This window comes from Dromiciops gliroides, chromosome 2, assembly GCF_019393635.1.
Source record: "Dromiciops gliroides isolate mDroGli1 chromosome 2, mDroGli1.pri, whole genome shotgun sequence".
NCBI lineage: Eukaryota > Metazoa > Chordata > Mammalia > Microbiotheria > Microbiotheriidae > Dromiciops > Dromiciops gliroides.
Genome location: NC_057862.1, coordinates 143,126,929 through 143,148,937, shown reverse-complemented (window position 1 = coordinate 143,148,937; position 22,009 = coordinate 143,126,929). Strand labels below are relative to the sequence as shown.

At 37.6% G+C, this 22,009-nt stretch overlaps 1 protein-coding gene across 6 annotated transcripts in view; it reads left to right on the top strand.

The window, feature by feature from the left end:
• RORA (RAR related orphan receptor A) overlaps positions 1–22,009 on the top strand; it is an 890,206-nt gene that overhangs the window by 832,548 nt on the left and 35,649 nt on the right. For all 6 annotated transcript variants that reach the window (XM_043989395.1, XM_043989394.1, XM_043989399.1 and 3 more), the window contains one exon: positions 20,211–20,296. In XM_043989395.1, the coding sequence (XP_043845330.1) occupies positions 20,211–20,296 (86 nt within the window). The remainder of the gene's footprint in view (positions 1–20,210; positions 20,297–22,009) is intronic.

Sequence of the window (22,009 nt, the reverse complement as noted above, 5' to 3'; positions counted from 1 at the left end):
CTCCTCTCTCCTCCTCTGATCCTTTTTTCAGCACCCTTGTAAGGTCCTAGAGGACAAGGTGTGTCTTTTTTTCTGTTTGTATTTATATTCCCAGAGCCCAGCTTAATGCCTGTTACACAGTAAGTGCTTAATAAATGTTTTGACTTGACTTGGACTGGAATAAGGAAGGACAATTAGAACAATTAGGAGGCAGCTGCTGCAGGAAGTCCAGACAAGAAGTGAATGAGGACTTAAATTAAGGTGTTGACTGTATGAATGGAGAGAAGAGAAAAAATGTGAAAGAATATGTAGAAGTAGAAATTAGAAGTCTTGACAACTTATGAGGTGTGTGAGGTGAGGTAGAATGAAAAGCTGAGATTGACTGCAAGAATGGGAGTGGAGTGCCCTCAACAGTCATAGGGAAGTTTACAAGAACAGTGTTTTAGTGGGAAAAGACTGGTTTTGGATACGTTGAATATGTTGGATTTTAAATGCCTACATCCCTTTCAGAAAGTTCAGTAGGTGGTTGCTGATGAAGGATTGGTGATCAGGAGAGAAACTAAGTTGGGAAATATAGATGTTGGACCCTTTTGCATGGAGATAATAATCGAACCCAAATAAGGTGACAAGGTGGCTGAAAGAGTACAAAGAGAGAAGAAAAGGGACCAAAACAGAGCCTCGGGGTACAACCACAGTTAGTGGATAGGATCTGGATGACATGCAGCAAAGTAGACCAAGAAGGAATAAACAGGAAGAGTCCCAAGGTAGAGCGGTGTTAATTTTTTTTTAAAGGAGGTATTCAGTGGGACTGGGCAGTTGTTCAACAGTGACATGTTGCAGAAAAGTCTAGGATGATGAAGATTAAGACAAGGCCAATGGATTTGGCAATTAGGAGATTACTGACAACTTTAGAGAGAGCAGGTTTAGTTGAATGATTCTAGATGTCAGATTGTTGTAATGGGTTGAGAAGTATGAGGAGAGGAAGTAGTTACAACATTTTTTAAGAAGTTTAACTATAAAAGCAAGAAGAGATAGAGGATAATAGCTTAAGGGGATAGTAAGATCAAATGAAGGATTGAAAAGGATGAATAAGGCCAGGGTCTCTTCGTAGGAAATTCAACATGAGCCTAGAAGACAGAGAGATTGAGTATTGGAGGAATTTAGACAGTTGGAGGATTGGAAGACAGTTGGATGATTGTGAAAGTTTTCTGGGGGCAGCTAGGTGGTGCAGTGGATAGAGCACCGGCCCTGGAGTCAGGAGGACCTGAGTTCAAATCCAGCCTCAGACACTTAACACTTACTAGTTGTATGACCCTGAGTAAGCCACATAACCCCAATTGTCTCACCAAAAAAAAAGAAAGAAAGAAAGTATAAGTATTCTGCCAGAGAAGAAGAGAGGGTATGTGAGGATAAGCAACCAAAAGTCTAAGTAGAGGAGAAGACTTTGGTGAAGAGAAGGTCCATGCCTTCATCAGAGATTTAAAAATTAAAGAATGGGAGATGATGTAAAAGAGTGCCTAGTGCCTTCCCTACGTTAATTATCTTCTATTTGTCCTGTAGATATCTTGTATATATTTGTTGTTTTCTCCATTAGATTGTAAGCTCCTTGAGAGCAAGGATTGTCTTTTGCCTCTTTTTGTACTCCCTGAACTTAGCACTGTGCCTGCCACACAGTAGGCACTTAATAAATGGTTATTGATTGATGGATGGATTGAGAAGAGGGAGTTCAATGCAAATGATCTCATTTTTTTTTTCAATGAAGTAAATGGTGGAGTAATGGAAGCAAGAAAAAAGGAGATTTGCAAAATTTGATTTAGGGAACATGAGAGAGAATCAATTGGGCCCTCCATAATCCCAGGTCTTTAAGCACTAAGATACTTGTAAAGGTAGGTATTGTTTTGAAAAACTGATAAAAATGGAAATAGGTTTGTGACATTCATGTTCTCTTTCATGGATACCACTGTGTTGATTCAAGGCAACAGGGAATTATTTGAGACCTTTGAGGAGGAAAAAGAAAAACTAAAGCAGCCCAAATATAGGGTAATTATAATACAGTTTCTGACTCAATAATTTAAAGAGGTTCATTTTGGGGAGGAAAATTATTTTGCTTCACATTCTTTCAATAATAAGATTACTTTTCTCCTTCTTATAAAAGATGTATTATTTGAAAGAATTTGCTTTGTTTTTAGTAAGGCTACGGTATTAAACTATAAGCAAAGGTCCAGGTAGATACATTTAGAGGTCTAGTTTAGCAGCCATCTGAATACATGTCAGGATCAAAAAGAAAAGGCAATCTAGTTAACTAAACTTTTCTATTGAACCTTGGTAAGAACATTTCAGTGTGTCCTCCTGAGAGGACTTTAGAGAAAATAGCAACTGTGTATTTACAAACTGAAAGTCTAACACAGTTTATTTTAGCTACTTTCTTCTGTCACATCTTCCCCCTGACTACAGTGACACCTACTGGTTTCTAGACATTTTCATCTGTAAACAATCCTTCCTTTTGATTTTCTTATGATAGATCCAAATCACCTTTAATCAAATAATCAAAGAATTCAGAGTGAGAAGAGACACTTTGAAACTCCATCTTCCAACTTACTTGATGCATTTTATAGATATCTGAGGCTGAGACTGACCAAAAATTAAACAGCTAGTTTTATGTAGCAGAGCTGGTCCTGAAATCCCATTCTACTGATTCTTAGTCCAGTGGTCTTTCTATTTTACCATGCTGCCACACTGACCCTTATCCCCTGCCTAAACCCCTTTGTCCACATCCTATTATTGACTGTAATGCTCAGAGAAACCAACTTCAGTGCACTTGATAGCTAGTGTGTATCTTGATTCAGGAAGTGACTAATGCTATTCTAAAACACTGTAGTCTTCTTCAAAGTTAGAATAATTATGGTTTGACTCCTTATTGGAAGCATCCATCACAGGACCAAAACTGTCAAATCTCTTGTAGCCTATGTTATAAAAAGAAATTAAATGCCCTCTATTATTCCTGTGAATTCCTTTCATTTCTAGCTGTGATCACTGTCAAATTCATCCTTCCCTAAGTTAAAAAAACACAGAAATGTTCCAAGGGCTGTGCCCAATCCCATTCTGGTGCTTAATTTCTTAAAGTAATGCACAGCAAATAATTAAATATCTGTTTAGCATTAGTTTCCTAATCAGTATATAGTCAGGAAATGAAACAAGATATGGATTAATTGGTATCTTGGGGAGGAGGCCAGGTGGTATCTGTGTGATGGTTTTCATGAATGTGAATGTTAGTATTAGTCTCTTATGAACAGAGATTATAGCCAATGGTTGGTGTACAGAAGGAAACTAGCAGAAGGTGATTCTTTAAGGAAGAAAATTGGATTGAATAGCTGTGAATTTAGGGAACTAGATTTTATTTTAGGTTTTAAAAACCCCCTGCATATCTGATACGCTTTTATCCCCTATGTCTGCCATGCATTGCTTACTTTAAAATTCTTACAGTAGCATTGGAGACTACACATTTAATGGAAAGCATTACAATGAAGTTGAGAGTACCCACAGTGCACTCTCATTAGTGGAAGAGTCAGGAAAAACTCATCTTGTCATATAGCTTTTCATTCCCCATCCCAGTTCAATAGTTTGCTATGGGGAAAATATTATCAAAAGATTTCAAAAAATATGGCTTAATGATTCAAAGTCAACCTGATGAGTTTTAGGCCTTGCCAGATGCTGTATGTTGTAGGTTTGCGGTCCTGAAAATTAGAGAAGCTTATGTGACATGAGAAAGGCAGCAAAGCATGGTAGATTAGAAAGCCTGACTTGAAGCCAAGATGACTGAAGGCTTCCCTCTGACACCTACTACCTATAAGTAACTGGGCAAGTCCCTCAACCTTTCATAGTTCTAGGCCACTCTCTAATAAAACTTTAAGTTCCAGAGAAGGTGCCAGCCTGCATTGTGTAAGGAGTTTCATCACCTGAATGTTCCCTATACCAATGAAATTACAAGTCTAGTCCCTAAACCTGTAAGCAAGTAGAATACCATATTGGACTTAACCTTTGACCCCCCCTCCTCCTCTCTTTCCCTCACCCCCAAATGATATGTATATATTATTGTTTCTGATTCAAAGTTACCCCATTTTCATGGCTTCTAGGGAAATATAATGTCTTTTTTATGTTGACAAAGTGTGTGTTAGATTGGAGTGTGTAGGTATTGGGTATCTTTGGTGTCATTTTTCCAACGAAAATGGTCTGTCATCTTAGAAAGCTTCAGCACCACTGATTTAGGTTAGCCTGCTTTTCATATACCTTCATGCAGAGTGCCATTATCACCAGGTAATTATCCTTTGATTTTAGGCTGCATATCCTGGGGGATAATTTTTAATGTATGAAATTGGAATTATTTTTCAAGATGTAGTCAACCATGGAATTCAGATCTGTTTATGTGAAAAATAGACAAGACCAACAAGATTATATTTGTATTTAAAGAAGTTTTATTCTGTTGTGAAAAGTTGACATGGAGTGATGAAAGCCCAGTACTGACCTACCTACTACTAGAAGAGAGCTTAATATGAATGTAATGACTTGAGAAAAAAGAAATTAACTGAAAGACCGATGGAATACAGATGATTGTTTATAGAGATTAGAACAAATGTTGGAGCTCCATATGGGACAGTCATACTTCCACTAATACTCAGAATCATATAAGGGATATCTGTTAGAAAATAAGATGTTAGGAAAGTTCCCTGCATATATCCTGCCTACTTAGTGAAAGATATTAGATTCCATTTCCATGGTGATGTAAAATATCATATGACCAACTTTGAGACTCTCAAAAGAATATCTTATATTCACTTCCCTTGATTCTGATTCTAGGGCTAGGGAGAATCTCCAAGAAGAAATAGAAATTGAAGAGAATTACCTTGAGTATCTTAAGAGGATATTCTCCCATCCTAGAGTAACTAACTGTCCAAATCATCCAGTTAGCTTTGCTTTGTGTCTAGGCCAACACTTAATGATACATTGTTATTGAGGTTTTAAACACACACACACACACACACACACACACACACACATGTGATCAACACAAATTGACTCTAACTGCTGTAACAATACTATATACAGTACATGTTATGCTAATGGTGGGTCAGTGGTGTCATTTTTACATAAAATGGATAGCACATTTTGTGCTTGTTGATTGAGTAGTTGATTTCCCTTGCCAAAGTGGGCTGCTGCTTCCTGGAAAAGATAGAATGAAGTATTTTAAAAAGAAACTTCTTTCTTATTGTTATAGTATTCTCTTGGGTTAGCATGATAATGTTCATACACCTGGAAAATCAAGGTTTAGATGATTCTAGAGACAACTGAAAAGGACTTGAAAGGCCAAAGATTCCAACTACTAAGAGACTCAAGGCCATTCATTCTTGCATCTGCCTGAAAAATCTCTCTGCTCTCTTTGCTTCTTAGTGTGCCTATCTAGGGACAAAGGAGACTGCCCAAATATCCTTATTTGGGGTTATTGTTAAGTTACATAGACTTTAAGGAGTGTAGGTCAGTTAGTTCTAAGTGAAGCTTAATCTAGTAAAAGTAGCAACATATGTTTTAGAGAACTAATAATCCGTTCCCATGGAAAGAACAACTGCTTATTCATAAAAAGACATGTAACCACAGAAGATGTGTGCAGCTAGCTTGATTCTTCAGTGATTTGTTATACAAAAAAGCTCAGCCATTTCACCCTGTGAGATTCGATGGCATGTTTTGACTGAGTTGAAAACTTTTGTATTTTTTAAGATATATATATATATATATATATATTAGGTAAAGGAAAATTATAAGGTTTTGGCTACTCAAAACTTGCCCTACCTTAGACCAGGTTTGCAAATGCTGCTTCTTCACATTATTTTTTTTCCCTAAGCAAGTGACCCAACTTCAAAAACAAAACAAACCATGATAACTATAAATTACTTAATAATAGATAAAACTAATTTCTAAGGTATGACTTTAAACACTGAGAATGAAAGAGATGATATTTTAAACATTTGAATGGAAACTTTCTTCACCAAATAGCCAATCAGATTAGAGGCTAGGTCGAGTGAAAGAGGGCTAGGTATATATGTAATCCCTGTATCTCACAATTGAAAATAATGTATTTTCCAGATGGTTTGTGCCTAGCATTGTGGCACCAGGGTCTTGAGATAAAGAACATGCTTGTTTTTCCACTTAGTAAAGCTAGCTATCTTGTGAACTTAGTTTTGAGTTCTTAGAATTCTTTCACATATTGGGTCAGATAATGTGACTTGTGGATCTCTGTCTCTCGATTAGGTATCTGGAGAGGCAACGAGGTAAAAAATCAGTATACCTAGTTAGCAAATGCAAATGACAGTACTGTGACTCTTTCTTTCCTTGTGGTAGAACCTGCTGGGGGTAGTAAGGACACAGCGTCCTGGTCCTTGCCAAGAATCATCTGCCAAGCTTCCTAAAGCTTAGCATTTATGTAGTGCTTTTCATCTTCAAAGAGTTTTACAAACATTCATTAATCCTCACAACCTGCCTGGGAGGTAAGTGTTATTCCCATTTTATAGATGGGGGAAATGGAGGCGGTGTAAGTGACTTGCTTGAGGCCACACAGGGAGTTAGGCATCAGTGCCAACAGCGGAAGTGACCCCAGTTCCCCCATTCTTTGCTTATATCTACCCTTTTGCTCCTCTTCAGCGAAATGTTCCATATGAGATACTGATTTTTTTTTAATCTGGTTGCTTGTGATCCTTTGGTAGAATGTAAAGTTTTATTTTTTATTTTTTGTGGAGCAATGGGGGTTAAGTGACTTACCCAGGGTCACACAGCTGGTAAGTGTCAAGTGTCTAAGGTCAGATTTGAACTCGGGTCCTCCTGAGTCCAGGGCTTGTGCTTTATCCACTGCACCACCTAGCAGCCCCCAGAATGTAAGCTTTTTGAAGTCAGGGACTAAAGAGGCTGTGTGTGCATCTGTGTGTGCACATTAGTGTCATTTACTCCTACACAGAAGGTGCTTAATAAACATTTGCTATCGAATGGAATTGATATAGTGATGCTTAAATGTTTTTGTAGATTGATACTGGAACCTTCGTGGAAGAAAAGAAAAGTAAGAAAAACTCAGTAGCCAAAGGCACAGAACAAATATTTACCCATCCCAATATAATACTCACCTGGAGTAATGACCTTGGGTTTCTGGTGCAGCACTGCCTGTGCTTTTGTCCACATTTAATTTCTATCTGAATCCCACACACACACACTTTAGAACGACAAGACTTGTTCTACCCAGTTGTCTCCATGAGAATTTATTTGACAAGGGGTTCTCCAGCTCTTTCAGATACTAAACTAATATTCCCTGGAAATCCCAAGAGTCACCTGAACACAGTGCCTAGCACTGGACTCCAGCACCTTGTTGATTAAACAAATAGAACCCTTGTTGATGAAGGAGTAGAACTGAGGCAACCTGATTTCTATGGATCCTCTAAACATGAAGTCAACTTATGCCAAAAGCAGACTTCCAAAGATAACTGCAAAACTTAAATTGCTTGGGTGGAATGAATCATAGAGCTAGGAATGAAAGCCAAAACTTAAGTCCAGCTCTTCCAGTTCTTAGACCAACTACCACAGTTTCTATCTAAACAAGACACAAGCTATTTCACTAGAAATCAATGTTAGTGCCTTTGAAGAAGGATATCGTGTAGCATAGTGGAAAGAACACTGGCTTATAAAACAGAAGCTTGGGTTCAAATTCTGTTTTTAATGTTTACTACCTTTATGACAGTCCCCCTGACCTCATTAAGCCTCAGAGTTCCTCATCTGAAATGAAGGGACTGAACTAGATTAATTTCAGCTGTGGTAGAAGCAGACTTACTTCGGATCAATAAATTAATAAACATTTATTAAGCACCTCTTATATGAGACAAAGTCTTTTAACAACTAAAGTTGTTATATTGGGATGGGTTCCTAGCATTGGGATGGGGGAGGGGAGATGGAACACGAGATTGAGAAATCTTTCCTGGAATCTGAGAATAAACTTAGGTACTTATTTGTTTGGCCATTGTCCACCTTGAGGCAGGAAAATGAACTAGATGACCGCTGACAGATATTTCTGGCTTTAAGCAAAGAATGAGGAGGAACATAGTTTTATCCTTGAGTCATGTGACCTTCACCAGTTTCTTTGTATCTCCATTCTTAGGAATATAGAAAAAGTATCTATTAGAGGCTTATTTAGCACCAACCTCACCAAATTGTTGTGAGGATCAGATGAGATAATAGTTGTAAAGCTCTTAGCACAGGGCCTGCCCATAGTTGGCACATAATAAACGCTTGTTTCCTCCATTTGTGTTTTTATGCTATTTATGAATAGGTCCCATAATACACTTGCATTGTCCCTTGTTTATACACTGTTTAGTATAATTTCATAATGAAAAGGATTTGCAGCAAGCTTGTCCAGGTTGTAATAATGATAGATTTCAAAATCAGTGGAAAGAGAAATGTGCTAAGAAATGAGAGGAAAGATCAATATCAGTAATGTTGGTGTGCCAAAATTCCAACCCCTCTACTGATGAGGTGAGGGGCCTGTTACAAAATTTGTTCTGGCCTCCCTAGGGAAGAGGGTCAGAGGTTAGGCCATCGAAGAATCTCATAGCCTCAGAAACTCTCACTGGCTCCTAGAAGCAATAACCAACCCAATAACAAGGAGAATTGATACCTGCTCCATTTTTAACATAGGACGTGTAGATTTCTAGCCTGTGGTCAAAGAGAGAGGCTAGAGGAGTTGTGTGAAGTCTAATATATTGTAGCTTATGTTCCCAGCTGCAGGTAGCCCAACTTGCAGTGAGAACAGTTGTACGAGTGACAGAAGCAAGTGAGAAAAGAAGTTCATCCATACTTCGGCCACTCATGGCAATGAACAGTAGTAGTTTCTGTTTCTGTCTTAAAGAGGACTTTAAGGGAGGAAACTGAGTATTGGAAGAATATAAAGATGCCCTGCTTCCTTAGGGTACCTGTAGTTACTAAGGAATTCACCCAAAGGAAACATAAGTAGTATCTTCAACAATACGTTTCTACTTCAGTTGTCCAAATTGTTGGAAAATATGGTTGCAGACATTTTCCTTCAAGACTTTTGATGTGGAAGGTACATTAGAGATAATTTACAAACTTCCTAATTTTACAGGAGAGCAAGCCCCAGAAAAGTTAGAGGCAGATGAAAGTCACATAGCAAATAATTAGTAGTGTTGGGATTCAAACCCAGGTCCCCTGATCCTAAAGCCATTGATCTTTCCATTCTATCCCTCTTGCCTTTCCCAAGAAAAATCTCATTATGTGGTAAGAACATCTTGATAGAATGGTACCCTAAGAATGTATGACATTATCATATCAAGAACATTACTTTCTCTGAGTGTGTTGTTGCAATAGCTGCACCTAAAACATGAATTGATTTTTAAAATGTCTTGGGCTTTTATGCCGTTCTCAAAATATCTAAACAAAAAACCTTCTCCAGAGAGAGAGAGATACTCTTTTTCCCCCAGAGAAGATAAATGAGCCTTTAAGTAAAATGCTAAATGAATGACTAGCCAGATGATCACTTAACTAATTAGTTAACACTTTGATTTAAGGATTTTCTGAAGCTCCACTGCCACTTATTGGCAGCTCCTTGAAATTGCAAAAATGTAAACTGCAGGTGTGAGGAGCTTGCTGAAATTATTGAGAGTGCCGAAGAGAGCAAATTATTTAGGTAATGAAGCTGAAAACATGGGAGAATTAGGATATTGCATAGCAGCATTGTTTGTTATTAATTTACTTCATGATCAGATGTGTGCTTCAAATGTCACGTCACACAATATCCTTGTTTGCTATATTGAATATGAATGAGACCTAATTTAATCAATACACTTAAGAACATTGATAGTGGTGTTGTCTGACAAATCTTTTGCCTTTGAAGAGGAAGCTGGCTGAGTCTATGAAGCTTGGTACATATTAAACATGCAATACATGCTTTTAAAAAAATTCATTTATTTATGAGTTAAGAAACATGCTCAGTCAAAATAAGATTAGCCTCATGGAAGGGGGAAAGGGACCCACATGTACAAAGGTATTTATAGCTGCTCTTTACGTGGTGGCAAGGAATTGGAAGTTGAGGGGGTGCCCATCAATTGGGGAATGGCTGGACAAGTTGTGGTATATGAATACAATGGAATACTATTGTGCTATAAGAAACGATGAGCAGGAGGAGTTCAAAGAAACCTGGAGGGTCTTGCGTGGGCTGATGATGAGTGAGATGAGCAGAACTAGAAGAACATTGTACACAGTAACATCAACATTGAGTGTTGATCTACTGTGATGGACTATATTCTTCTCATCAATGCAGTGGCACAGAAGAGTTCCAGGGAACACGTGATGGAAGAGGATCTCCAAATCCAAGGAAAAAAAAAAAGAACTGCGGAGTATAGATGCTAAATGAACCACACTATTTCTTTTGGTTTTGATGCTGTTGTATTTTTTTTTCTATTTTGAGGTTTTCCATCATTGCTCTGATTTTTTTTTCTCTTATAACATGACTAATGCAGAAATAGGATTAATGTTATTATGTGTATGTGTGTGTGTGTGTGTGTGTGTGTGTGTGTATCCTATATCAGATTACTTGCTGTCTAGGGGAGGGGAGGGAGGGAGAAAAATCTGAAATTGTAAAGCTTGTGTAAACAAAGGTTGAGAACTATCTTTACATGTAACGGAAAAAAATAAAATACTTTATTAATTAAAAAAAAATAAGATTAGCCTGAGAAAACAATTTTTGGCCTGAAAGAGATGGATAGTAGGCTCTGTGTGTATGAGTATCCAGGATAGTCTATTTAACCATGATTTTGGTGTCTGGTTAGGTGGAAAGTAGGTAAGAGCAAGAGAGTAATTTTCTCTCTAAAATTTTGTTCGGGGGGGGGGCAGCTAGGTGGTACAGTGGATAAAGCAACAGTCCTGGATTCAGGAGGACCTGAGTTCAAATCCAGCCTCAGACACTTGACATTTATTAGCTGTGTGACCTTGGGCAAGTCACTTAACCCTCACTGCCCTGCAAAAACAAACAAACAAACAAAATCTGTTCTGAAAAATAGACTTGGAGTGATGAAAACAGAACACCGATCCATATAGTCCTACCAGAAGAGAAGCTTCACATAAATGTGATATAACACAATACTGATAAAATCATGTGTGTGGGGGGGTATATATGTTCTGGACCAGTGATTTCTTTGTTTTATTGTTTCTTGATGCCTTGTGGAATCATTAACTTCCACTTTCCTAGTTCTGATTTTTAATTTCTTCAGTTAATGTGTTTTTATACCTCTTTTACACTTAACCAATTCTGCTTTTTAAGGCATTATTTTCATCACTGAATTTTTGTACATCATTTTTACGTTTGGCCAATTCTATTATTTAAGGTGTTATTTTCTTCAGTATTTTTTGTGCTTCTTGTACCAAGCTATTAATTGCCTTTTCATAATTTCCTTCCTTTTATTGCATTTATTTGTCTAATTTTTTTCTCTACCACTTTTATTTGATTTTTGAAAAGCTTTTTTTAAAAACTCCTTCAGGAATTCTTGTTGGGGATGTGTCCAATTCACATTTTTCTCTTAGACTTTGCTTATAGCTGTATTTACTTCATTGTCTTCTTCTGAGTTTGTCTCTTCATCTTCCCTGTCACTATAGTACCTTTTTATGATTAGGTTCCTTTGTTGTTTGCTCAATTTTCTGCTCTGTTTCTTTTTTTGTTTGTTTTTGCAGGGCAATGAGTGTTAAGTGACTTGCCCAGAGTCACACAGCTAGTAAGTGTCAAGTGTCTGAGGCCAGATTTGAACTCAGATCCTCCTGAATCTAGGGCCAGTGCTTTATCAACTGCACCACCTAGCTGCCCCCTGCTCTGTTTCTTGATTTGGAATTTTATGTTAATGTTGGGCTCTGTTTAAGGCATTGGTGGGGGAGCATTATTTCAAGCTTCAGCCTTTTTTGTGCTGCTATTTTCCAAGCTAATTCAGTGGGTTTAGAGGTTTTTGGTGATTCCAAAGTAGTGTAATCTGGGGAAGGGTATAACTACTGCTCTCCTGGTCTAAACTCTGGTCCTTATCCCAGGGAGGACTCCTGATCCTTTGGGATTGCAATTGATACTGCTCCTTAGGGTCCCTGATGCCTTGAGGCCAGAAGTAATACTGCCTCTCAGAGCTTCCTCTTCTTCCTCCCTGCCCTTGAACTATGACCCAAAGGTGGGTATAAGCAATGGAGTTACCAAAAAGTATCTTTTCCTGCATCCAGTGCTAGCACAGGGGTCTTCTGTAGTCTCTTTCTTTCTTTCTTTCTTTCTTTCTTTCTTTCTTTTTTTTTTGCAGGGCAATTGGGGTTAAGTGACTTGCCCAGGGTCACACAGCTAGTAAGTGTCAAGTGTCTGAGGCCGGATTTGAACTCAGGTACTCCTGAATCCAGGGCCGGTGCTTCATCCACTGTGCCACCTAGCCGCCCCTGTAGTCTCTTTCTAAGTAGTTGCCAGATCCTCTTACTATCTTTGGCTTGGGAGCTCTCAAAGCTGCTGCTGCCTCTGTAGCCAACACTTAGTCTCTTCATTAGTGTCTCATCTATGTGGGATCGAGACCAGCCTCTACCCCTGTGTCACAGATCTCTCTTTCTAAATTCCTAAATTGTCTTGGACTGGAAGAATATTTTAAAGTTGTTTAGAGGAGAAAGTTGGGAGGGCTAAGCTAAGCGCTAAATTGCGCTCAATTATTTAATCTTAGCAGTATGCTCCATTCCAGTGTTTAGCCTACATGGTAGGCATGTAATAAATATCGACCCTTCTAAAAGTCCCTCTACTACCCTGTCCCCCAGTTTTTCACCTCTCTTACAAGTTCAGAAGACTCTCGAACTGATAAATAGAAGTATGCATGGAATGATTTTACAAATCAATTCCTATTTGTGTCTAATGGTAGCCTTCTCTGGGGCAGGGGAGGGAGAAATTTACAAATAGCAAGTTGTACATCATAGATTTGCAGTTTCATGTGCAAATATCTTTTCTATTTTACTGTTATGGAAATGCTTATTTTATTCCATAAATTAAAAATAAGTAAATAAATGTTCACTGACCTGGCTACAGCTTGCTATAGAAGAACTTTCCAAATACTTTCTTGGTTTCCCATACTTAAAAAAATATCCCATTTACACTATTGATCATGGCTAATCCTGACTGAGCAGCAACCACTGCCTATAGAATGAAATACATTTTTTGTTGAAAGAAAGAAATGAATACATATATGCCTAAACAACTAGCCTGGCCTTTCGGAGTTGTGGGTGTTGTAGACTATTGGGATTTGATATTGTAGCAAATACCCCTTAGTCTACATCAATCCAGGGCAAGCTATCTTTATGAGTAGACCATTCCCAGTCTGAAGGATTTTAGAAATAGAAACAAGTTGATTATGGTAAGCTTGATAGTTCTGCCCAATGTACCTACTGCTACAAGGTAGAACTAAATGTACTTCCTCCTTGACTTCTAGAATGAGAATGCCACTGGGCCAAATAAGCAAATCCTTAATTCCTAGCCTGAAACTACGTCACATTAAACCTCCCAAAACTTTACCAACATGGATTGAAAAATTACGTGGCATTTCTTTTTTTTTCCAATGTGACTAACATGGAAGTATATTTTGCATGACTTCACAATGGATAATATATTGCTAGCCTTCTCAGTGGATGGGTGAGGGGTGAGGAGGAGGAAGGAGAAAATTTGGAATGCAAAAACTTTTTAAATGAATGCAAATACATATATACATACATACATACATACATATATATATATATATATATATATATATATATATATATATATATAAAAGAATGTGATACCTAAGTGTGTTGACCCCAAACATTACCCACCCCAGCTCATTTCTCATAAACAGTCACTTGTGAGCCAAATTGGATTGTTCTAAAATAATTTATTTTAGATCTGATCAATATACTTCTAAACTTGTTTAGCTATTTTACACATCTTCTTGACATGACCCGCTCAGTTGCCTCCATTTTCATACGTTGACTTAGTGGTGTGTGATCAGTTTCTTTGTCAGGGGGAGATAGGATGACTCTTGGGAGAATGGAGTTGACAACCCATGTACTTGTCTTGGCTTCAGGCAACCCTTACAGAGAGATGAACTAGATGACCTAATGAGATTTTTTTCCATTTTCTGATTATCAATAGATGTTAGACATCAGTAGAATCACAGAAACTGAGAAATGAAGACCTGATTCTCTCCTTTTAATCATTAAGAGAAAAAAATAGAAGTTACTCTTGGCAGATGTTGCCACTCAGAGGTGTTCTAATGCAACCTCACTAGTTTCTGGTTTTGTGCAGTAATCTCCCTCTCTACTATTTGACATGTTACTCAAAAGTTTGACTTCATGATACTAAAAATAACGAGTAACACAGGTAACCTAAGTGGTCAATTTCAGGTGTCAAAAAGATTAATAATTCAAAGTAGAGTTTGATGCTGGCAAAGAAAAGTCAATGGGAAGATTGTAATTTTGTTAATTGTAACCTTAAATCCATTATGTTGCATAATCCATCATATGGAATTTACACCGTCTGCAAACAAACAAATGACACCACTATGAATTCATATTAGAAACTTACAAATCAAAGAAAATGTAATGATTGTATAAGAAACTCATATTTCATTTGTTTTAGATACCCACAACAATTGCCAGATCCTGTCCAAGGATACTGAGAAGGAAATTCTATCTGTCAAAGTTTAATGAAAGCACTCTTTCCTTAGGGAAAACCCCATCTTCTGATGGCAGCAGCTTCTCCTTAGTGTCCAGTCACTTTACTAGCACCTGTTAAAAGAAGTCATCAAGTGCAGACTAATAACATCTATCAAAGATCTATGATCTCAGTAATGTGAGTCCTCCCTCTAACTCTGTAGTTCACAACCAGTCCACACTTTCTCATCCTATGTGACTCTTGTCCATCTCATCTTATAAATCTTTCACAGGGGGAACTGACCAACGTGCCAGGAGCCTTCCTCTTAGTCTCTTTCTGTCACCATTATAATACACAGGCTGTCCATCTGTTTTTCCCTTTCATTACCTGAATAGCCTGCTTGCTTTTCCAGCTTTTCCATTAATGTTATTTCCTGCATGTAATTTTTCAATAATAATATGCTATCGCCTATATTTGTTTGTCTCTTCATTGTGCCTTGGGTCACCTGCAGTTTTTATTGTTGACAGATTGTGATATTCCATGACTTTCAACCATGTAGCATCACTGCATGAGCATTACTACTCAAAGGTGGGGATCTTTTTTTTTTTAAGGAGAAACTTGAGATTTTTTTAACACACTGCACAATTTCCCAAATGTAACGCAGCTCATTCTTACTCCTGTCCAATATACCCCACTCAGGATCATGGAATGTCAGAGCTAGTAGGGGATCTCTGTGACCGTTTAGGCCAACCCATGGCACCCTCCAAAAAAAAAAAATTCCCCAGTATAATAGATCCAATCATTGGCTGTCCAGTCTCTCCTTGAAGACCTTCCATGACAGGAAACTTGTTTCTTCTCTAAGCAGTACATTCCATTTTGAATAGCTCTCTCATTATTAGAAAGTTTTTTCCTATAGCCATATCTAATTTTGTTTGCATCTTCCATCCAGTATGGAGCAGTGGGAAGAATTTGGAGCCAGGGCAGCTAGGTGGCGCTGTAGATAGAGCACCAGCCCTGGAGTCAGGAGAACTTGAGTTCAAATCCAGCCTTAAACACTTGACACTAGCTGTGTGACCCTGGGCAAGTCACTTAACCCTCATTGCCCAACCCCCCCAAAATAAATAAATAATTTGGAGCCAGAGGAGCTTCTATTGCTTAACACCTGTGGAATCTTCAGTAACATGGAATATACTAACTTAGTAAGCCACTTCATATCTCTGGGCCTCAGTGTCCTCAGCTATAAAATGAAAAAGTTAGACTAGATTTCCTTTTAATTCCCTTCTAGTTTGTAGTCTTTGATCCCAATTTTGCCAAACAGAATTCATTGAATTCTTACTCTTTCACATGGAATTTCTTTAGCTATTTAAAGATAGCTATTAGGTACCTCCTGCCCTTTCTCTTCTCTCCCAGGTTCCTCTTCTCCAGGCTAAAGATCCCCAGTTCTCAACCAATTACCATATGAGATGGCCTTATGCCATTCTAATTGCCTTTTAGTCATTCTGTAGCTTATAAATGGCCTAAATGGTGACACCCACAACCGAACACTGTACTGCAGCTATATCCTGATTAGCTCTGTATATGACTTTCTTATTCTGGACCCTTTGTTTCTCTTAATGCTACCCCAAATCACATTATCTCTTCTGATAGTCATACCTCACACTGTCAATGCTGAGCTTGTAGTCCACTAAACCAGTAATTGGATGCAATTCGATAAATATTTATTAAAGGCCTATTATGCTCTGGGCCTTGGGGATACAAAGATAGAAATAGCCCCTGTCCTCAAGGAGCTAACATTCTACTTGAAGGAAGACAACATGGACATATATAAGTAAATACAAAATGTAAACAAATGAAATACATAGTGATTTCAGGGAAGGACACTGAGAACTGAGGGGAATTGGAAAAGGATTCCCATAAGAGGTAGATATGTATTGTCTTGGAAGGAACTAAGGGTTCCAAGAGACTGAGGTGAGGAAAGTGAGTAACCAGTACAAAGTCAGGGAGATAAGCAATAGAATGTTGTGTACTAGGAACATCAAGGCATCCAGTTTGGCTGGAACATTAGAATTCATGAGAGAAGTAATATCAAATCAGGCTGAAAAAATGGTTTTAAACCATATTTTGAAAGGCTTTAAAAGACAGAGGAGTTTGTATTTTAACACTAGAGAAACCACTAAAACTTCTTAATCAGGGGAGTAACATGGTCCAATCTGTGCTTTAAGTATACAAATTTGGCAGCCATGTGGAAGAAAGATTGTAAAGGAGAGAGTCTGGGTGTGGGCTGGTTATGTAGGAGGCTGTTGGAATATTCCAGGAGCAAGGTAATGAAATTCTGAGTTAGGGTCATGGGTGTGGAAGTGAGAAATATTTTTGAGGGAATATTATCAAAATTTGACAATTGATGAAGTAATATGGGATGATGAGTGAGAAGAAAGAGCCATGGATGACTCTTAATTTGTAAACCTGTATGTCTAAAAGACTGTCACACTATTGATCAGAGAAATGCAAACTAAAACAACTCTGAGGTTCCACCTCACACCTATCAAAGTGGCAAATATAACAAAAAAAGAAAAATGTTGGCTGTTGGAAGGGATGTGGGAAAACAGATGCTAATCCACTGTTGGAGTTGTGAACTGAGCCAACCATTCTGGAGGGCAGGTTGGAACTATGCCCGAAGGGATATAAAATTGTGCATACCCTTTGAATCCATCTCAAAGACATCCCCCCAAAAGAGAAAAAGACCTCTTTGTGCAAAAATATTTATAGAGGCTCTTTTTGTGGTGGCTAAGAATTGGAAATCAAAGGGATGCTCATCAATTGTGGAATGGCTAAACAAGGTGTGGTATATGATTGTGATGGAATGTTATTGTGCTATAAGAAGTGACAAGCAGGACAATTTCAGAAAGGTCTGGAAAGACTTATACGAACTGATGTATAGTGAAATGAACAGAACCAAGATAATGCCATGCACAGTGACAGCAATGCTGTTCAATGAAGAACTGTGAATGACTTAACTATTCTCAGCAATACAATGATCCAAGACAATCCCAAAGGACTAATGATGAAGCATACTATCCATCCCCAGAGAAAGAGCTAATATTGGTTGAACACAGATTGAAGCATGCTATTTTTCACTTTCTTTCATTTTTTTTCCTTTATTCTTTTTGTATAGAAAATTACTAATCTGGTAATATTTTACCTAAAATTGCATGTATTGCTTACCACCTCAGGGAGTGGGGAGGGAGGGAGGAATGGAATTTGGAAGTCAAAACTTTAAATAAAAATGTTTATTTAAAAAAAAAGAGTGGGGGGCAGCTAGGTGGCGCAGTGGATAAAGCACTGGCCCTGGATTCAGGAGTACCTGAGTTCAAATCCGACCTCAGACACTTGACACTTACTAGCTGTGTGACCCCGGGCAAGTCACTTAACCCCCATTGCCCTGCAAAAAAAAATTATTATTATTAATAATAATAATAATAATAATAATAATAATAATAATAATAATAATAAAAGAGTGACAATGCCTCAACAGAAACAAGGTAGCTCAATACGAAGTACTATGGGAAGAAGTGCACTAACAGTTAGGAGTAGGGGTGTAATCGGGAAAGGCTTCATGGAGAAGAGAGTTCCCAAGCTGCATCTTGAAAGAAGAGAGGGATTTTATGAAGTGGAGAGAAGAAGGAAGTATGCACTATCCATCTTCAGGGTTTGTTGGAGAAATACAGACAAAGGAACCAGCTCCATGGGCTGTCAGTCCAACTCCATAAATAGTGCAAATGATAGTCATTCCTCATCTTGGTTTTTCCAGTGTTGCCTGTTCAACTAAACTTTTGGGTGGTTGTGGACCTGACTTAAGAAATTTTGCATTATATCAGTGCTAGGTGGCATCAGCACAAAATCATATGCAGACAGTTTTGGTTCTTTCACATGAATAGTTAGATCACAATGAGGAATAACATAGGCACCTTGGTTCAGGTAGCCTCATGTGACCTGGAGAGAAAATCTTGTAATAGCATCTGATTTCTATTTTCTTCTTGATGCATCTAGGTGGGGCAGTGGATAGAGTGCTGGTACTCAAGTCAGGAAGATCTGAGTTCAAATCCAGCCTCACTAGCTGTGTGACCCTAGGCAAATCACTTAAACTCTGTTTGTTTCCACTTCCTCAACTATAAAATGAGAATAATGATAGCATCTATCTCCCGGGGTTGTTGTGACGATCAAATAGATATTTTTAAAGTGCTTAGCCCTTGGCAAATAGTAGATGCTATATAAATAAATCGTTATTCCCTTCCCTCTCCTTTGCCTATGAAATAAAGATGATGTTTGTAACATCTGTCTCATAGGGTTGTTTTGAGGATCAAATAAGATAACAAAAATATACAAAAAACTATGTAAGTGTACACTATTATATACTAAATGGCTATGAAAAGACATTATAAATGGTGTGTGTATGTGTAGAGAAATGTGGGATATATGTAAATATACTGTTGTTATAGACATAACATTTGATCATGAAAATCATAGGTTAAGTTTAATGCAGGAGGTTGCCATGTCTATATGTCTCAGTAATGTTTTATGCATTTTTATGTGTTATTTCCATTTTGTATGCAATCTAAGAAATTCTTTGGAGCTAATGATTCCATTTCTTGAGTTATTTGTGTCCAGCTATGTAATTTTTAAAGGCACCTTTTATATCCTGTTGTGCTTAAGAAAAGTACTTTACCTTGTTCTAAGTACTTTGGCATAACATATATTAATTGCTTGGTTAATCTTCAAGTGAGGGACATCTTTAATCACTTGGGAGGAATCTATGAACACTGAGCTAGAGAATCAGTTACTCGTTTAAATAACCTAGTAGCTAAATAGTCTACTTGTCAAGGTTCATCATTATTAAAAACATACAGAGAGCTAACTGTCTGGCTGAAATATAGCAGTTGATCATCCACATAAATGGATTAACATTTAACACAAGAACATTTTTTTAAATCAGAAGAAAAAATGAATCAGGGATTCTTAACTCAGTCATATGTATCTTATTAATCATCTGAATTGGTTTATAACATTTCCTAAGTCGACATGACTTTTGTGAAATGTATTTTCCTCTAGCTACATAAATGTGACTCTCAGCCAAGACAGATTTATGACCTTTTAAAAATAATGGTGGGGGAATGAGATTGGAGGAAACATTTTAGTATCTGTTTAGCTCTGAGGCCTAAAATGCGAACTCTCCAGTTCTTTAAGGCTTTGAAATGCTGATTCTAGCCTTCTTGTGGGTTCTTAAACACCTTCTCAAATGACCCATTTTAATAACCCGAAAGCTATTATATAACAAGCAGCCATAATTTAGTCCAAGACTCTAGGGGGACCCTCACAGTTCAGCAATGAATAGTTAATGCAGTATAATGTTTAGCAGGTTATTAGTTTTCACTATACAAATGCTGATCAGGGAACGCTTTTATAAGGTGTTTAAAAGAAAATGTAATTAACTGGTTGCGTGCTTCTGTTGCAGCTCAAATTGAAATTATTCCATGCAAGATCTGTGGAGACAAATCATCAGGAATCCATTATGGTGTCATTACATGTGAAGGCTGCAAGGTAAGCCCCTTTTTTTTTGTTTCTGCCTTATTAAAAAAAATTAAATGTAGGATTGACTCTCACAATTTCTGTAAGTTCAGCTTCCTGGAATGTTGAAGGATCAGATTTGACACTACACAATGAAAAGACATTTAGGTTTGGTGTTAAATTGCAACCATGGTACATATATATTTTCAGCTTCTATAAAAGATCACTAGAGGAAGCTATTTATTTGGTTGTTATTGATACCATTTAATTGGGAGGAGGGGGCAACCCCAGGTTGAATGAGAATGACTGTCTCATTGTTGTTATGTCTTTCAGTAAGGAAGTCACCTGAGTTAACTTTGATCTGTTCTCTGATTCTCATTTTATGGGAAAGTCTAATCAGATTTGGGTTTGCTATATAATTGCCTGCATGCTGTCATGCAGGCTGTACTGGCCAAGCTAATAGCTGACATTTACGCAGAGCTTTATGTAAGGGATAAGTTCTCACATTGACTCCAAGACTGTGAAGTAAGTACACCATTTCCCTAAGTGGAAAATCAGGAGTGGAGAATCCAGAACATTCAAGCCCCTAAACCTTTTCTTTCCTCAGTTATTTTTTAGAATTATTTCACAATTATTAAATTATTATTTCATATGTTATCTGTCCTGGTAATTCATTTATTTAAGAAACGGCATAGTACAGTGGGAAAAGTTCTTAGATTTAGACTCAAAGGATATGTATTTAGTCTCTTCAGCTTATTACTTATATAAACTTGGCTTCTCTAGGCCTTCTTTTTTTCATCTTTACAGTGGCAAGATTAGATGTGCTTTAAGATCTAATTCTAAATCTGTGGTCCTGTGATAAGAGTATAAATCAGTCTACTTTGAAGGAGATCTGAAGTGGTTTTCCATTTAAAACTGCAGAATAAGACTGTGAGGATTCAGATAGAACATAGGCTAAGCAAAACAGAAAAACATATTGGATATATGGTTTTCTTTTGCCCTGGAGTTTGTACTGTCAGAGTAGAATCTGGCTCTCTGAGTGTAGAAACGTGCCTTCAACTTTTTAAGGATCAGTTTCCTTATCTGTAAAATGAAAATAATATTACCCCCACTACCTTCCTCACAGATGGTTGTGAAGAAAAACTCTTTAAACTGTAAAGTATTATATAGAGGTATGCTGTCATTATTACTATTTTTGTCATGAGAAAGTGTACAGATTCCCCTGCCAAGACAAATAAAATTAAAATTACTTAGGTGAAAGTGTTCCTTTGGGCTGAATTATCCAGAAGCTCCTCCCAGGACTCTGTCTCACTCTGTCATCATAGGGTTTTTTGTTTGTTTGTTTGACCATTTTGATTGTGCTTTATAATGGTGAGTGAATTGCAGAAAGTGTAGGTAAGTATTACATTCTTTAGTGAAATTCACCTGTTGAGCTTTCCACAATGCCTAGATAGCACTTCTACCAGAAATGGATTTTTTGACAAATGGGTACTTTGGGATTTTTAAAAAGGGCTTTGAAGTAGCTGCAAATACATCAGAGGCTTTAGATCACTCAGTTGTTCTGGATTAGCTAAATTGAAAGCAGTTGTCTCCTCTTTTCCTCACTCTGGGAAAGGATTTATCCAGGCTTCATATCACAAAAATGTTGTTTTGGGTCTACAAGACGACAGGACCGATTCTCAGCATGCATTTTTGCCTCTCCCCCAAAACTGATAATTAGAGAAAGTGAGGCATAATTATGAAAGG